Raw genomic sequence first — 15,474 nt, 5'->3', positions numbered from 1 at the left:
GCAAAACACCAGTGAATGTGAAAAATTCCACTTATATTGGTTCATAATAGCTTAACTTTGTCGGCCACCTCCATTGAGTTGACATTCAATCCCCATGCTGGCTTGTGCCCAGAAAACATCGCAGGCAGTGGAAATGCATGGGATAGTGCACCCCACCAGGTCTCCCCCTTCCCCTACCCTGGCTTTACTCACCACTTGACCACCAATCTATCATGCCAGGGCCAAGAGAATTCAAGCCACAGAAAGAACCCCATCAATAGAAAATAGTGCTGTGACAATCAAAATAACTCCACAGAGGCTGGTGTCCCATCACCGGGTCGCCTTTTGTTTAGACGTGGAGAGTCCTGACACTGATTCAGCTCCCTCAGAGTCAGCAGGATGTCTGATACTCCTGTTCCAATCTGTCAGCCAGGACTCCCCAATTGGACCAGATTAACAGTCCTAGTCAGAGGATTCATAATCTATGAGGTCCATCTGGCTGATCTCATTACAATCACAACAACAAGGAATCAGAATGTCGCTAACCAACACTACCTCTGAAACTTAAAATGAAAAAGAATCTGACCCACAGCCTTCAGGAATTGAATTGTGACCGTAACCAAATAAGCATGACCTGAAAAGCATTTGGATTTTGTCACCCTAATAGGGTACTGCTTTACTCCACCAGTAGAATAATAAATTCTGCACTATATGCACATTCCCTATATGTTACAAATCAACCTACTCATGTTAGAAATATCAAAATAATATAATTAGAATAATGACAAGTGATACTAGTCCATCACAGTCAACATTATTTGTCACAATTCGTTTTTACAGATTTGCTTCAGAGAAAAGTCTGGTTAGGTAGCTAATCATCAAAAATAAAATTGTCATCAGTTCGTATTAAAATGAAGACTGAGTCACTTGTTTTGATAGTTTAAAGTCATATTAATCCGGAAATCAGTAGTCACTTAGAAAAGAATGAATCATTTAAGAAAAGCCAACATGAATTTGTTGAAAATAAATCAAGTTTAACCAAGAGATAGCAAGATCTGCAAATGCTGCAGTCAGAACCTGACCTGAAACATCGATTTTCCTGCTCCTCTGATGCTGCCTGACCTGCTGTGTTCCTCCAGCTCCATACTGTGTTGATTCAAGTTTAAGTAAATTGATTTTTTTTTGAAGAGGCAACAGAAAGCATTGATGGGGGATAGTATTTTTATTCTTTTACAAGATGTGAGCATTGTCAGTAAAGCCAGCATTTGTTGTACACATTTGCCCTTGTGTCTTGAACTGCTGTGGTGCATATGGTCATTGTACTCTTAAAGTGCAGTAAGGGAGGGAGTTCCATGACATTGATTATGTGACAGTGAAGGACCATTGATATAGTTTGAGTCAAGATAGAGTGTGACTTGATGAGAACTTGCAATGGTGGCACTCCTATCAATCCACTGTCCTTGGCCCTCTGGGTCAATGTGATGTCTATCAATTTCCAAAAGGCATTCGCTCAAGTGTCACTCACAAGGCTTTCAGCAAAATTGATACTCAATTGATAAAATGTAAAGTGGTCACTGAATGCAAAGTTAGCTGAGTGGCAGAAAGTTTAGTGGTTAGCATTTTTTTTGAACTGGAGGAAGGTATACAGTGGTGTTCTTCAGAGTTCAGTACAGGGTTATTTGTCTATTTTAGGTTGCATTCATGATTGAGATTTAGGGGTGTCAGACACAGTCTCAAAATTTGCACTGACAGAAAACTTGAAATGTTGTGAAGTGCAAGGTGGATAATGATGGAATTGAAAATGACATTTTCAAGCTAGTTACCCATTTAATGCACACAAATGTGAATTGGTACTTCTAGGTAGGTTGAAGAAGTTAAAGTAACATAAAATAAACCCAGTACAGGAACAAAGGGACTTTGAGTAAATGTACACAAATTACTGAAGGTGACAGGGCAAATGAAAAGTGTTAAATGATATGAGATCCTGGGCTTTATAAATCATGGCATAGCATATAAAGGTAAAAGAATTAAAATACACCCGTATAAATCTCTAGTTAAAGTATTGGACCATACCTTTCTTTGGACTCAGGATACCTAGTCTGCACACTTATGCAGATTGCAAACTGCACACCTAGTCCATGTATGTGTCTTCATGTGCCATTTTGGTCTTTTCATGCAGGATTCTGGTTTGCAGTGCAGTTTGTCAACTGTGAACCAGTGTGATAGGTATATGGGTACAGGCCTGGGAAGGAGGCCCACCTCAGCTGCCAGCAACAGCAGAATGGCTCTTAACAATGTTTCAGCAATCCCTACACCTCATGTCTCAACTCCCCGCCACCCATTTACATAAAATATGAGGAAGCAATGGCATAGTGGTACTATTGTTGGGCAAGTAATCCAGAGATTCAGGTAATATTCTGAGAGCGCAGATTCAAATCCCACCTCAGCAGAGAGTTGAATTTGAATTGAATAACTATCTGATGTTAAAAGTCTAATGCTGACAGTGAAACCATTGTTGATTGTCATAAAAACGTGTCTGATTCACTAGTGAGAAATATAGAGGTGACAGCACAGTCGGTAGGGAGACATTATTAGGCTTGGACACAATGTTGAAAACTAGGTCACAAGACAAATGAGGGCCAGGAAATCTCTCACTGATTACCACATACTGTACAGCACACGTGCACACACATGTGCGCACACACATGCACACACGCATGCACGCACGCTCACACAGACACACAGGTTTCCCCCAACCCCACGACTGATGACTCAGTGTTCCTCCATATTGAACACAGGTAGGAAGATGCATTGAGATGGCTAGGGGGACACAGTGTGCTCTGAGTTGGAGATAGCAGTGCAAATCATAAAGAGGGGCTCAGTTGCTCCACCAAGTCCTAAAGGGCATAGCTGATAGACTGCATCTACGGCAGGTGGTGTGGGAACTAACAAGAAGGAAAAACATACTTGATCACATCCTCACCAATCTGCCTGCCACTGATGCATCTGTGTGTGACAGGATTGGTAAGAGTAACTACCGCATTGTCCTTGTGGAGATCAAGTTTTGTCTTTATGTTAAGGATACTCACTATTGTGTTATGTGGCATTATCACCATGCTAAATAGGATAGACTACAAACAGATCTAACAACTTAACACTGAGCATCCACGCGGTGCTGTGGGCCATCAACAGTGGAACTATTAAAATCCAATGTAATCTGCAACCTCTTGACACAGCATGTTGTCCATTCAACCATTACAATCAAGCCTGGGATCAACCCTGGTTCAGTGAAGACTGCAAGAGAGCATCTATCAAGCATACTTAAAGAAATGGGGTATTAACCTGGTGAGGCTACAAAATAGGAATACTTGTGTGCCTAACAACTTAAGCAGCAAGTTAGATAGAGGGCTAAGCAATTCCACAACCAACAGTTCAGATCTAAGCTGTGCAGTCCTGCTACCTCCTGTTGTAAATGGTGGTGGGCAATTAACAACTCATTGGACGATGAAGCTCCATAAAAATTCTCCTCCTCAATGATGGAAGAGCTCAACACAACAGTGCAAGAGATAAAGCTGAAGCATTCACAACATTCTTCATCCAAAAGTGCCGAGTGGATGATCCATCTTGGTCTTCTCTAATAGTACTCAGCATCACAAATATGAGTCTTCAGCCAAATTGAGTCACTCCATATAATGTCAGGAAATGGCTAGGGGCACAGGATACAGCAAAGGTCATGGGCTCTGACAACATTCCAACAATAGTACCAAAGACTTGTGCTCCAGAACTTGCTGCACCACTAGCCAAGCTGTTTCACTACAGTTACAACACTGGCATCTACCCACAACTGTAGAAAATTGCCCAGTTACAACCTATACGCAAAAAGCAGGACAAATCCAAACCCCTCTATCAGTCTATTCTGAATCGTCAGCAAAGTGGTGGGAAGTGTCACCAACAGTGTTATCGAGCAGCACCTACACAGCAATAACCAGCTCCCTGATGCTCATTGCAGTTTGTGTTCTGCTTGGGCTGCATATCTCCTGACCTCATTACAGCCTTGATTCAAACATGTACAAAAGAACTGAATTCCAGAGGTGAGGTGACAATGACTGCCCTTGACATCACGGACATATTTGTCCAAAGGAGACATCAAGGACTGTGAGCAAAAGTACTATCAATGGGTATCAGGGTGAAAACTCTTCTCTGGTGGCACTCAACATAGGAAGATGGCTGTGGTTGTTGGAGGTCAGTCATTTCAGCTCCAGAACACTGCTAAGGGTAAATATTTTCTAATCAACCTGTTCAGAGATGTTATTATACACCTCTGGAGCATGTAGGACTTAGAGTCATTCAGCATGGAGACAGATCTTTTGGTCAAACTCATCAATATCAACCAGGTATCCCAAACCTAACTAGTCTCATTTGCCTGCATTTGGCCCATATCCGTGTAAACCTTTCCTATTCATATACCTGTCAAAATGTCTTTTAAATGCTTTAATTGTACCTGCCTTTACCACTTCCTCTGGCAGCTCATTCCATACTCGCACCACTCTCTGAGTGGGAAAAAACATAGTGAACAGAGAGGAATGTCACCGTCTGTACTGTTGCTGAGTTTGAGGATTTCTCTCATTGCAGTTGGATTTCCTCTGACCTTCAGAGTTGTAATTCTTTTGTTAACATTTTAGCGTTATTTTGGGGGACTTTTAATTAGCACAAAACCAAGGTCAGACAGGAGGAAGGAGAAAGAGAGGGAGAAATGAAGTTTCAAGGGAGCAGTCTGCAGCTTGATGCTCCTGAGAGGGGATGCCACTGAAGTAGAGACGGAGCAGGATAACAACAGGGAGTAAAGGCCTCATCTTGAAGCAGAGGGACCGGCACACCATAACTCAAGAGTTGAAGAGGGCTGAGCGAGTGCCAAGAAATGCTGCCTGAGAGCAAATCCAATGAGATTGACCAGCTTCAGTTTGCAAATCCTGGAAGCTAAATAAGTGTTGGAATTTTAAAAATTTATCTCAATCTCTTACTTTATTCTAAAATGTCTGAAAGACTTCTCACCTCTATCTGTCTTCCATAGGGACTGCTCTCTCCATGACTCCCTCGTCAGCTCCATACTCCCCACTACCCCACCACCCACAGCACCTTTCCCTGCGACAGCAGGAAGTGCTACCCCTACACCTCCCACCTCACCTCCATCCAAGGAACCAAAAAAAACCATCCACATTAGACAGAGGTTCACTTGCACGTCCACCAATGTGGTCTACTGCATCCGCTGCTCCCAATGTGAGACCACGTGGAGGCTCGGACACTGCTTTGTAGAGCACCTGCGCTCTGTTCATGACAAACAACAACACCTTCCAGTTGTGAGCCATTTTAACACCTCCTCCCACTCCCTGGGCGACATGTCCATTCTGTGCCTCCTCCAGTGTCACAATGACACCACCCACAAACTGGAGGAGTAGCAGCACATCATATTCCGCCTTGGGAACTTATAATTCAATGGTCTCAATGTGGACTTTACCAGTTTTGAAATCTCCCCACCCCCGGCCTCATCCCATGACCAGCCCTCCCTCTCATCCCCGTGTCCTTGACCTGACACAATCTGATTGTCTTCTTTCCCAGCTATCTGCTCCTCCCGTCTCACAGACGAATCCCCACCACTGTCTTCCTGCACTCACCTATCAACATCCCACGTACCTTCCCAGCCCTACCCCTCCTCTCTCCATTTATTTCAGAGCTCCCTTCCCCCTCCCCCATTGCTGAAGTAGGGTCCTGACCCGAAATGCCAGCTTTCCTGCTCCTCTAGCCTCTTATGTTCCTCCAGCTCCACACTGTGTTATCTCTGACTCCAGCATCTGCAGTTCTTACTATCTCTGACTGTAGAGGTAATTTTTTTTTAAGTGTTGTAATTAGATATGGTTCTTGCTGGACTTTTTTTACATAAAAGATCGATGTTAAATTCCCCAAAACAGATTGCAAGTCATTGTAAGCGCCTGCAATTTGAGCAAAGTGTGAATATTTTTATAGGTACGTCTAAGTACATAAATTGGTAAAGGGGCAGAGATGGCATTCAGTGTAGTGTTCACTCTTTCTCTCATATGTGGGAGATCAGAGAGCAGTTGACTGTTACTGATGATTGGGTCCACAGGACCTCCAATCAGACTGCATGGATCAGGTGGAGAAGTAGTTGGAGGCACTGAGGAATTTGAGGGAGCAAGAAAGTGTAATGGATAGTAGATCCCGGGAGGTGATCACACTGCAGATACAGTCAGGTGGATGAGTGACTGCCAGGAGAGGTTGGCAGGTAGTGTATAAGTCTCCTGTGCCTGCCACCCTCATAAATACATATGCAGTTTGGATCCTGCTGGGGAATGGTCTCTCAGAGGAAAAAAGCAATGACAGCCAGGTCTTTGGCACCATGTCCGAATTGAGCCCAGGCCTTCTGGCTTAGAGGTAAGGACACTACCACTGCACCACAAGAGCCTAAGATTCCTCAGAGTGGCCATCTTCACCTGTTCCATCAATGACCTTCCCTTCATGTTAAGGTTAGAACTGGGGATGTTCACTGATGATTGTACGATGCTCAAACCATGCAGATACAGCAGTTTGTATCTAAATGCTCGAAGACTTGGACAATATCTAGGGTTGACCTGACAAGTGACAAGTATTTTTCATGCCACATAAATGCTAATCAATGACCATGTCCAGCAAAAGAAAATCTGGCTATCAGTATCCATTCAATGGCATCACCATCACTGAATTTCCTGTTATCAAGATCCAAGGTATTACCATTGACCAGAAAATGAACTGGATTATTTGTATGCTTACTGTAGCTAGCAGGAGCAGATCAGACTTTAAAATCCTGCAGCAAGTAACATGCTGTCCAGACCCTGTCAGTCATTTAATCAACAAGGTACATAGAACATAGAACATTACAGTGCAGTAGAGACCCTTCGGCCCTTGGTGTTGCGCTGACCTGTGAACCCAATCTGAAGCCCATCTAACCTACACTATTCCATTATATTCCATATGTTTATCCAATAACCATTTAAATGCCCTGAAATTTGGTGACTCTACTACTGTTGTAGGCAGGGCTTTCCACACCCTAACTACTCTCTGAGTAAAGAACCTACCTCTGACATCTGTCCTATATCTATCACCCTTCAATTTAAAGCTATGTCCCCTCATGCTAGCCATCACCATCCAAGGAAAAAGGGTCTCACTGTCCACCCTATCTAATCCTCTGATCATCTTGTATGTATCTATTAAGTTACCTCTTAACCTTCTTTTCTCTAACAAAAACAGCCTCAAGTCCCTCAGCCTTTGCTCATAAGACCTTCTCTCCGTACCAGGCAACATCCTGGTAAATCTCCTCTACACCCTTTCTGATACTTGTACATCCTTCCTATACTGTGGTAACCAGAGCTGTACAGGTCAGGAGTGTGACTGAATACTCCCCACTTTCCTAGATGCATGCATTACCAACAACACTCTAGAAGCTTGACACCATCCAGGACGAAGCAGCTGGCTTCAATGGCACCACATCCACAAACATTCCCTCCCTCCACCACCAACATTCAGTTGCAACAATGTGTACCATCTACAAGATGCCCTGCAAAATTTCACCAAAATTCCTGAAATGGCACCCACCAAACCCATGACCACCATAATCTACAAGTACAAGGGCACAGATACATAGGAGTACCAACACTTGTTCTCCAAGGTGCTACGCATCGTGACTTGGAACAATGTCATCGTTCCTACACTTTCTTGGGATCAAAATCCTGGAATTCCCCCCAAATGGCATCGGTGATCTACTTATAACACCTGGATGCTGCAGCTCAAGAGCACAGCTCACTACCACCTTTTTGAGGAAAGTTGGGAATCATCAATACGTGCTGGTACAGCCAGCAATGCTCACATCTCATGAATCAATTAAAAAAATGAATGCACTGCCTAAGAGTGGTGTAGATCAACTGTTGTGCTTTTCAAAGTCGATTTGGATAATTATATGCAGTTTTAGTTTAAAACTGCAGGTTATAGGTCAGAGGCTGGGCAATACAACCAGTGTAATAGCTGGCAATGAACAGCTAAACTGAATAAATTACTGAGAACTTCGCATCTGTGAGTGAGAGGGGTGTGTAGCGCATGTGTGTGAGAGAGAGGGATGTGTGTGTGTGAGCGCACGTGTGAGTGAGAGGGATGTGTGTGTGCACGCATGTGTGTGAGTGAGAGGGGTGTGTGTATGTGTGCGCGTGCGTGTGTATGAGTGAAAAGGCCGTGAGTGCGCGTGTGTCAGTGAGAGGGGTGTGTGTGTGTGTGTGTGTGTGTTTTGTGCAGGGGAATGGGAGAACAGGGTTGGGGGGGGTTTGAGATAAGAAAATTGGTGAATACAACGGTCAGACTCTGAGATTGTGGAATGTGAGTATTGAGACATCCAGGCTGTAAAATGCCTCAGCAGAAAATGAGGTGTCAATCCTTCAGCCTGCATTCCACTTTGTTGGAGCGGGACAGCAGGCCCAAGAAATTTCAACGCAAATGATCCAAGTGGTTTCATTAAAGTAACTTTTAGAGATTGGCAAGGTTACCTGGATCCAGGATGCTAGTATTAACTTGCTGCTGTCTCCTGCTGGAAGACATAGACATTGGATTGTTCTTCAGCTTCACAGACACAGTGCTCCTATAATCACACAACCAAGGTTAGATACAGAGTAAAGCTTCTCTCTGTGCTGTTTCCTCACCCCATCAAACACTCCCAGCGATAGGGACAGCGTGGGGTTAGATACAGAGTAAAGCTTCCCTCTACACTGCTCCCTCACCCCATCAAACACTCCCAGCGATAGAGACAGCATTGGAGAAAATGTGGATGCATGGGATTGAGGGAGATTTAGCAGTTTGGATTAGAAACTGGCTTTCTGTAAGAAGGCAAAGAGTCGTGGTTGATGGAAAATATTCAACCTGGAGTCCACTTACTAGTGGTGTGCCACAAGGATCTGTTTTGGGACCGCTGCTGTTTGTCATTTTTATAAATACTTGGATGCAGGCATAGGTGGATGGGTTAGTAAGTTTGCAGATGACACTAAAGTCGGTAGAGTGGTGGACAGTGTGGAAGAATGTTGCAGGTTGCAAGGATACTTGGATAAACTGCAAAATAGGGCTGAAAGGTGGCAAATGGAGTTCATTGCAGATAAATGTGAGGTGATTCACTTTGGGAAGAATAATAGGAAGGCCGAATACTGGGTCAATGGAAAGATTCTTAGTAGTGTGGATGTGCAGAGGGATCTTGGTGTCCATGTACATAGATCCCTGAAAGTTGCCACCCAGGTTGATAGTGCTGTTAAGAAGGCTTGTGGCGTGTTAGGTTTTAATGGTAGAGGGATTGAGTTCCAGAGCCGTGTTGTCATGCTGCAACTGTACACTAGTGCGGCCTCACTTGGAATATTGCGTACAGTTCTGGTCGCCCATTACAGGAAGGATGTGGAAGCATTGGAAAAGGTGCAGAGGAAATTTACTAGGATCTTGCCTGGAGCGAAGGTCTAATGTGGAAAGGCTGAGGGACTTGGGGCTGTTCTCATTGGAGAGAAGGCGGCAAAGGGGGGACTTAATGAGACATACAAGATGATCAGAGGATTAGATAGGGTGGACAGTGAGAGTCTTTTTCCGAGGATGATGACATCTGCTTGTACAAGGGGGCATAGCTACAAATTCAGGGGTGATAGATTTAAGACAGATGTCAGAGGCAGGTTCTTTACTCAGAGAGTGCTAAGAGCGTGGAACGCCCTGCCTGCCAATGTCGTTAACTCAGCCACATTAGGGACATTTAAACAGTCCTTGGATAAGCATATGGATAATGATGGGATAGTGTAGGGGGAGGGGCTTAGATTAGTTCACAGGTCGGTGCAACATCGAGGGCTGAAGGGCCTGTTCTGCGCTGTATTGTTCTATGTTCTATGTAATTAATGGACTGAATGGCCTCCTCTATGATGTAACCATCTATGCTTCTAATCAGATTATTACAAGTAGGATACTTGTTGGTTCCTTGAATGTGTGCCCAGTATAGTAAAGACATCATGTAGAAAAGGTACAGCTCGAAATTCATCATGTGCATACTAGAAACAGAGATTGCAACATTTAAATGGAAAATGACTATGAACAAAAGATTGTAACACTTTATATAATAGATCATTATGTGTTTTTTTTTTCGTGTCATCAACAGCCTGTTGGAACTTGGCATGCAAGGGGATATCATCAAGTTGCAGAATCTTGCTCATGTTGTTGTGGGAGTGAGCAGGAATCCGTCTGGACAATTCCTTGCCTGGAATTTTGTGAAAAAGAACTGGAACAAGTTAATAGAGAAGTCAGTATATTTTACAGGTTTACAGGTTTTTTTTTCATTACTAGTATTACTACTGACACCAGCTGTAACCACCACACTTTAACAATTGAAAAGAGAAAATGCTGGAAATACTCAGCATATTATCATCGCACCCGGGGAGAGAGCATTAACACATTTTAATAACATTGCACATAACAAGTTTAAATCATTCAGCCCCTTGGATATTGCCCATGTCCAGCTCAATCAGTGATTCTCACATTGGACCTAGAAACTCTCTCGATGTTCACTGAGATCTTTCACAGTGTCTACAATGTATAACCAGCCGACAGGTGTGTGATGTATTTAACCGGTAATTGCATCCCGGTACCAAGTAAGTCAAGTGAGTGACAGCTGAAGGTGTGTCAAAAAAAGTCGACCACACAGATAAGAGCCTTTTGGTCCAACGAGCCCATACTGGTCAAAAGCAACCACCTAACTATTCTGATCCCATTGTCCAGCACTTTGACCACTGCTTTCTCTGCCCTGGCATCACAAGTGTATATGTAAACACTTTTTAAATGTTATGAAGATTTCTGCCACTCCAGACAGTGAGTTCCAGACACTGTGTCTCTGTGCCCTGGTGCCCTCCATGATTCTATGCTCTGAGCTGTCACTCTCTACTCTCTCGCTCTCAATTCCACTCTTTATCATAAAGGCATCAGTGAGTGGATACACCCATCGATTGATATCTATGAGTGAATATCTGTTCTGTTAAAAGCAATAATAAAACATTTCTCAGGCAACACTTTAATGTCCGAGTAGTACATAGCACTTTAACTTCGGTGGGGAAGTTCAGTGATTACTAACCAATTCGATTAACAGTCCTTCAAGCCATAACAGTTTAAAACGATTAAAGCTGATGGGCATCTCTACTTAACCACCTTTGCATCATATCACTTGACACCCTTAAATGACAAAACATATCAATCTTTGTTTTAAAATTGATTCAGCATATGACCAATTGTTCTTAGTTTTTGAGTGGCGATAGAACGTGGTGAATTATGGGTAATATTGGTATTGCAATCAAGAAAAGTGTTATTTGCATTAATGTGTTGTGCTAATCCTGTTCAGTATTGTAATTTGAAGCTAACATAAACAATCCTAAATAGTGTCAGTGTGGAAAGAAATGGTATAGCTATCAATTGTTTACATTTGACGTGTTAATTCAGGTTGAAAATTTGAGCCATGATGTTTGTACTGCTCGATTTTCCCCACGTAAAACCTTTTAATTTCCACCGACATTCCCGTATCATATACAACATCTGTACCATTGCTCATATTAATAAATGATTAATCGAGATCCCAGGTAGTCACCCACACCAGTTCCAATGGCTTATTATTCTGTTTATATTTTAAAATGTAAGATAATAATTCCATGAAGCTAAATTAAATCATAGACTATTTTTTGTTTTCTCACTTCTGTCTAGTTTCTCCTAAACCCATAACATGCTGCTTATCCACATCTTTTTATGTTTAATTTATTTGAGTTTATAAGAACACAAGAATGAGGAGGAAGAGTAGGCGATTCAGCTTTGAGTCTGCTCCACCAGCAGGCATGATCATGGCTGATCTCATCTCACTTTCAATTCCACTTTTCTGCCAGTTCTCGACAACCCTTCAATCCATTAATGATTAAAAATCTGTCTGTCTCCCTCTTAAATTTATTCAGTGTCTCAGCGTGCAATTTACTCTCGGGTAGTGAATTCCTTAGATTCATTACTTTTTGAGCGAAATAATTTTTCTCTCATCTCTATGTTAAATCTGCTGCCTTTTATCCTAAAACTATGATCACTCATTCTAGTTGACCCCATATGAGGAAACATTCTCTCTGTCTACTTTGTCAATCGCCTTTGGCATCTTACATATCTCAATTATATCTCCTGTCATTCTTCTAAACACCAGACAATATAGGCCTAACCTGCTCAAACCCTCTTCATAAGACAACCCTTTTATCCCAAATCAATCTACTGAATGTCCTCTGAACTGCTTCCAATCCTATTATATCCCTTTTTAAGTGGACAAAAACGGTATACTATACTCCAGGTGCAGTCTGACTAATGCTTTGTACAGTTGCAGCTACATTTCCCTACTTTTATACCGCACTCCTTTCGTAATAAATGCCAAGATTCCATTTGCATTCCTTATTACCTGCTGTAATGCATCATGGTTTTCTGAGATTCCAACACAGTGACACCTAGAGCCCTCTGCTCCAAAGCAATCTGAAGTTTCTCTCCATTTGGATAATAAGTGGCCTTTCTATTCCTCCCACCAAAATGGATAAGCTCACACTTGTCCACATATAAGTTCATCTGCCAAATTTTGGCCCATTCACTTAAACTACCCACATCTATTTGAAAATTTCTTCTTCCTTCATTTCAGCTTACTTTCCCACCTATGTGAGTATCATCTGCAATGTGGCTGTAGTATTTTCCATCCCTGCATCGAAGCCATTAATATAGATTTGCAGCGATATATTTTCCACTCTTTAATCACGTGTCCTTAATTCCAGCAAATTGGTGTTATCGTTTTTCCCTAATAATACTTCCTCAACTCATTCTGTTTTGATCAACTTCAAAAATAAAAATTTAGAAACAACATCAACTCTATCTCTACGATCTCTTCCTGATATTTTAGCAGCAAAGTAATTAGCTAGCTAGAAGATCTGGACCATATCTATTGGAAGATTTCTCTCATTTGTTATAAATGATAGTAGACCAAAAAAATGGAATATTTTTCTTTAAAAAACATTTATACGGAAGCCACTATTATTATATATATTTATATCACAACAGATTTCATCTTGGTTCATTTACTGTCCGGTGGATTATATTAGGAACAACATCTCACTTTTCCTCAAAAGAAGAATTGAAAGAGGTCAGTAAAATCTCTAATAAAATATTACATGCATTCAAAAACAAAAGAATTGTGGATTACGAGTGTTCTTTCACACTGCCCTTTCGCTATCAAATGAAGTGCAGAGTGATGTCATGAAAGTCTATGCTCTGCAGTTTCACACATTAGCGTTGGTAATACAACCTACTAACTGTAACTTGCTCCTATTGTACATCTGTACAGTCATTTCTTCGTATCCAAGAGGGTTCCGTTCCTGAGAACACCCGCAAATGAAGAAATCTGTGAGTGGGGTGCTTGTTAAAAATAAGTTAACATACAGCAAACCTTTACTGACTGGCACCTATGGGACCAGGACTGTGCCAGTTGATCAAATATTCTGGTTACAGTCGTAGAGTCATAGAGCTGAACAATGTGGAAACAGACCCTTCCGTCCAATTTATCCATGCCACCATGATGTCCTAAATTAATCTAGTCTCATTTTCCAGCATTTGGCCCATTTCCCTCTAAACCCTTCCTATTTAAAAACCTATCTAGGTGCCTTTTATATGTTGTTATTGTACCAGCGCCCATCACTTCTTCTGGCAGTTCATTCCATACATGCACCACTCTTTGCATGAAAATGTTGTCCCTTAAGTCCCTTTTAAATCTTACCCCTTTCACCTTAAACCTGTGTCCTGTAGTTTTGGACATTGCTTGCCTGGGGTAAAGACTTTGGCTATTCACCCTATCCATGACCCTCATGAATTTATAAACTTCTGTGAGTTCACCCCTCAGCCTCTGACACTCCAGGGAAAATAGCCCCAGCCTATTCAGCTCCTCTCTATAGCTCAAACCCTTCAACCCTGGCAAACATCCTTAAATCTTTGCTGAACCCTTTCAAGTGTCACAACATCCTTACTACAGCAAGGACACCAGAACTGAATGCAGTATTGATCAAGAAGTCCACATAAAAGTAATGGAAACATAGTGCAGAGGGTATACACATCATTGTTATACTTTATTTACAGCATAGAGCACATAAATAATAATGCAACTTTGCCTTCAATAAAGCTTAATGGCAGAGAGCATTTTCTCTTGAATCCTCAACTACTTGGACATCACTGAGATTGTGATAATACAGTAAACATACAGTAACACAGGTATGGAATTTTTGCTGGTTTATCAAGAATGCCAGTTGGTTAAAACAAAGCTTGCTGTAAGTTAAAATGGTTAAAAATATTGCAGATATGCAAATTTTGCCCACAGTTGTTGATTTTCATTGTTACTTATTTTTTGGTGCAGATAGGTGAATTTGTGAATATAGAGGGTTGACTGTAGAGATGTCTGGAATTGGTTTTTTGTTGAAGTAGGGGCTTTAATGTGAGTTTTGTGAAAAATTGCATGGTGGAAGAAGAAAGGTGGAGCTGTATACACATTTTCTGTTAAATGTGACCAGTGTGATTGAAATTTGTCATTTTAAACTTAGGGCAGCCTGAACATTAAACCCAAAGATTTGCAATTGCATTTACCATGGATATAATAATGATATCATACAAAGCTTGAGCATTTAAGTATTGGTTAAATGGTTAAAAGCAAATTACTGTACTTCTTACTTTTCCATTTTACTTGTTTTGCCGAGTTTAGTGATATTTATTAAGAATGGAAGTTAGGTTTAAATTACAGAAATGCTGTATTTCTTTTCAGTTGTTATTTCTGTCTTGGTTGTAACATTTTTGGACAATTCCCATTTTGTTTTTTGTTTTTTTTTCAAATTTTACTTTGATTTTATAAGCTTACTTGGTTATGGTGATTTGAGGATGACTCAAAATTGTTTGTTTTCATCTGAAAACTATTTGACTTGTGCCAGATATTCCTTCCCTTTTTGTTCATTTGAAAAGTATGTGTGGGAGGTACCTCCAGTGACTCCAGTTTGAAATCAGGATTTCTGTTTGTGAGGATCAGCGTAGATTTATTGGCACCATTCTACAAAGTGTTCAGGGAAGGAGGGACCAGGGAATGCAAGTGCATCAACCTTTGAAGGTGATGGGACATATTGGGATAGTGATGAGTTAAGTATTTGAGATTGTTGGCATAGCAAGTATAGGTAGTGATTACACAGGCAAATAAGTCATGCTGAACAGATATAAAGATCTGATAAAGGTACAAAAGATAATGACTGACTTAGACGAGATAGGTAAGGAAAATCTCTTCCTGTCATCAGATTGTAAGGTACTTGGGGACACAGATCTGACATGCATGTCATGATGCAAAGAAGAATCTCTTATGCAGTGTGT

General features: G+C 41.5%; 1 protein-coding gene across 1 annotated transcript in view; it reads left to right on the top strand.

Moving 5' to 3' along the window:
• Window positions 1-15,474, top strand: part of erap2 (endoplasmic reticulum aminopeptidase 2) — a 71,454-nt gene that overhangs the window by 52,625 nt on the left and 3,355 nt on the right. Inside the window, exons 17-18 of the mRNA XM_048526895.2 lie at window positions 10,190-10,330; window positions 13,141-13,222. Coding sequence (XP_048382852.1) covers window positions 10,190-10,330; window positions 13,141-13,222 — 223 coding nt within the window. The remainder of the gene's footprint in view (window positions 1-10,189; window positions 10,331-13,140; window positions 13,223-15,474) is intronic.

This window comes from Stegostoma tigrinum, chromosome 3 (genome assembly GCF_030684315.1).
Source record: "Stegostoma tigrinum isolate sSteTig4 chromosome 3, sSteTig4.hap1, whole genome shotgun sequence".
Taxonomy (NCBI): domain Eukaryota; kingdom Metazoa; phylum Chordata; class Chondrichthyes; order Orectolobiformes; family Stegostomatidae; genus Stegostoma; species Stegostoma tigrinum.
Note: the sequence above shows the minus strand (reverse complement) of the source record. Positions and strands in the feature narration are given on the sequence as shown.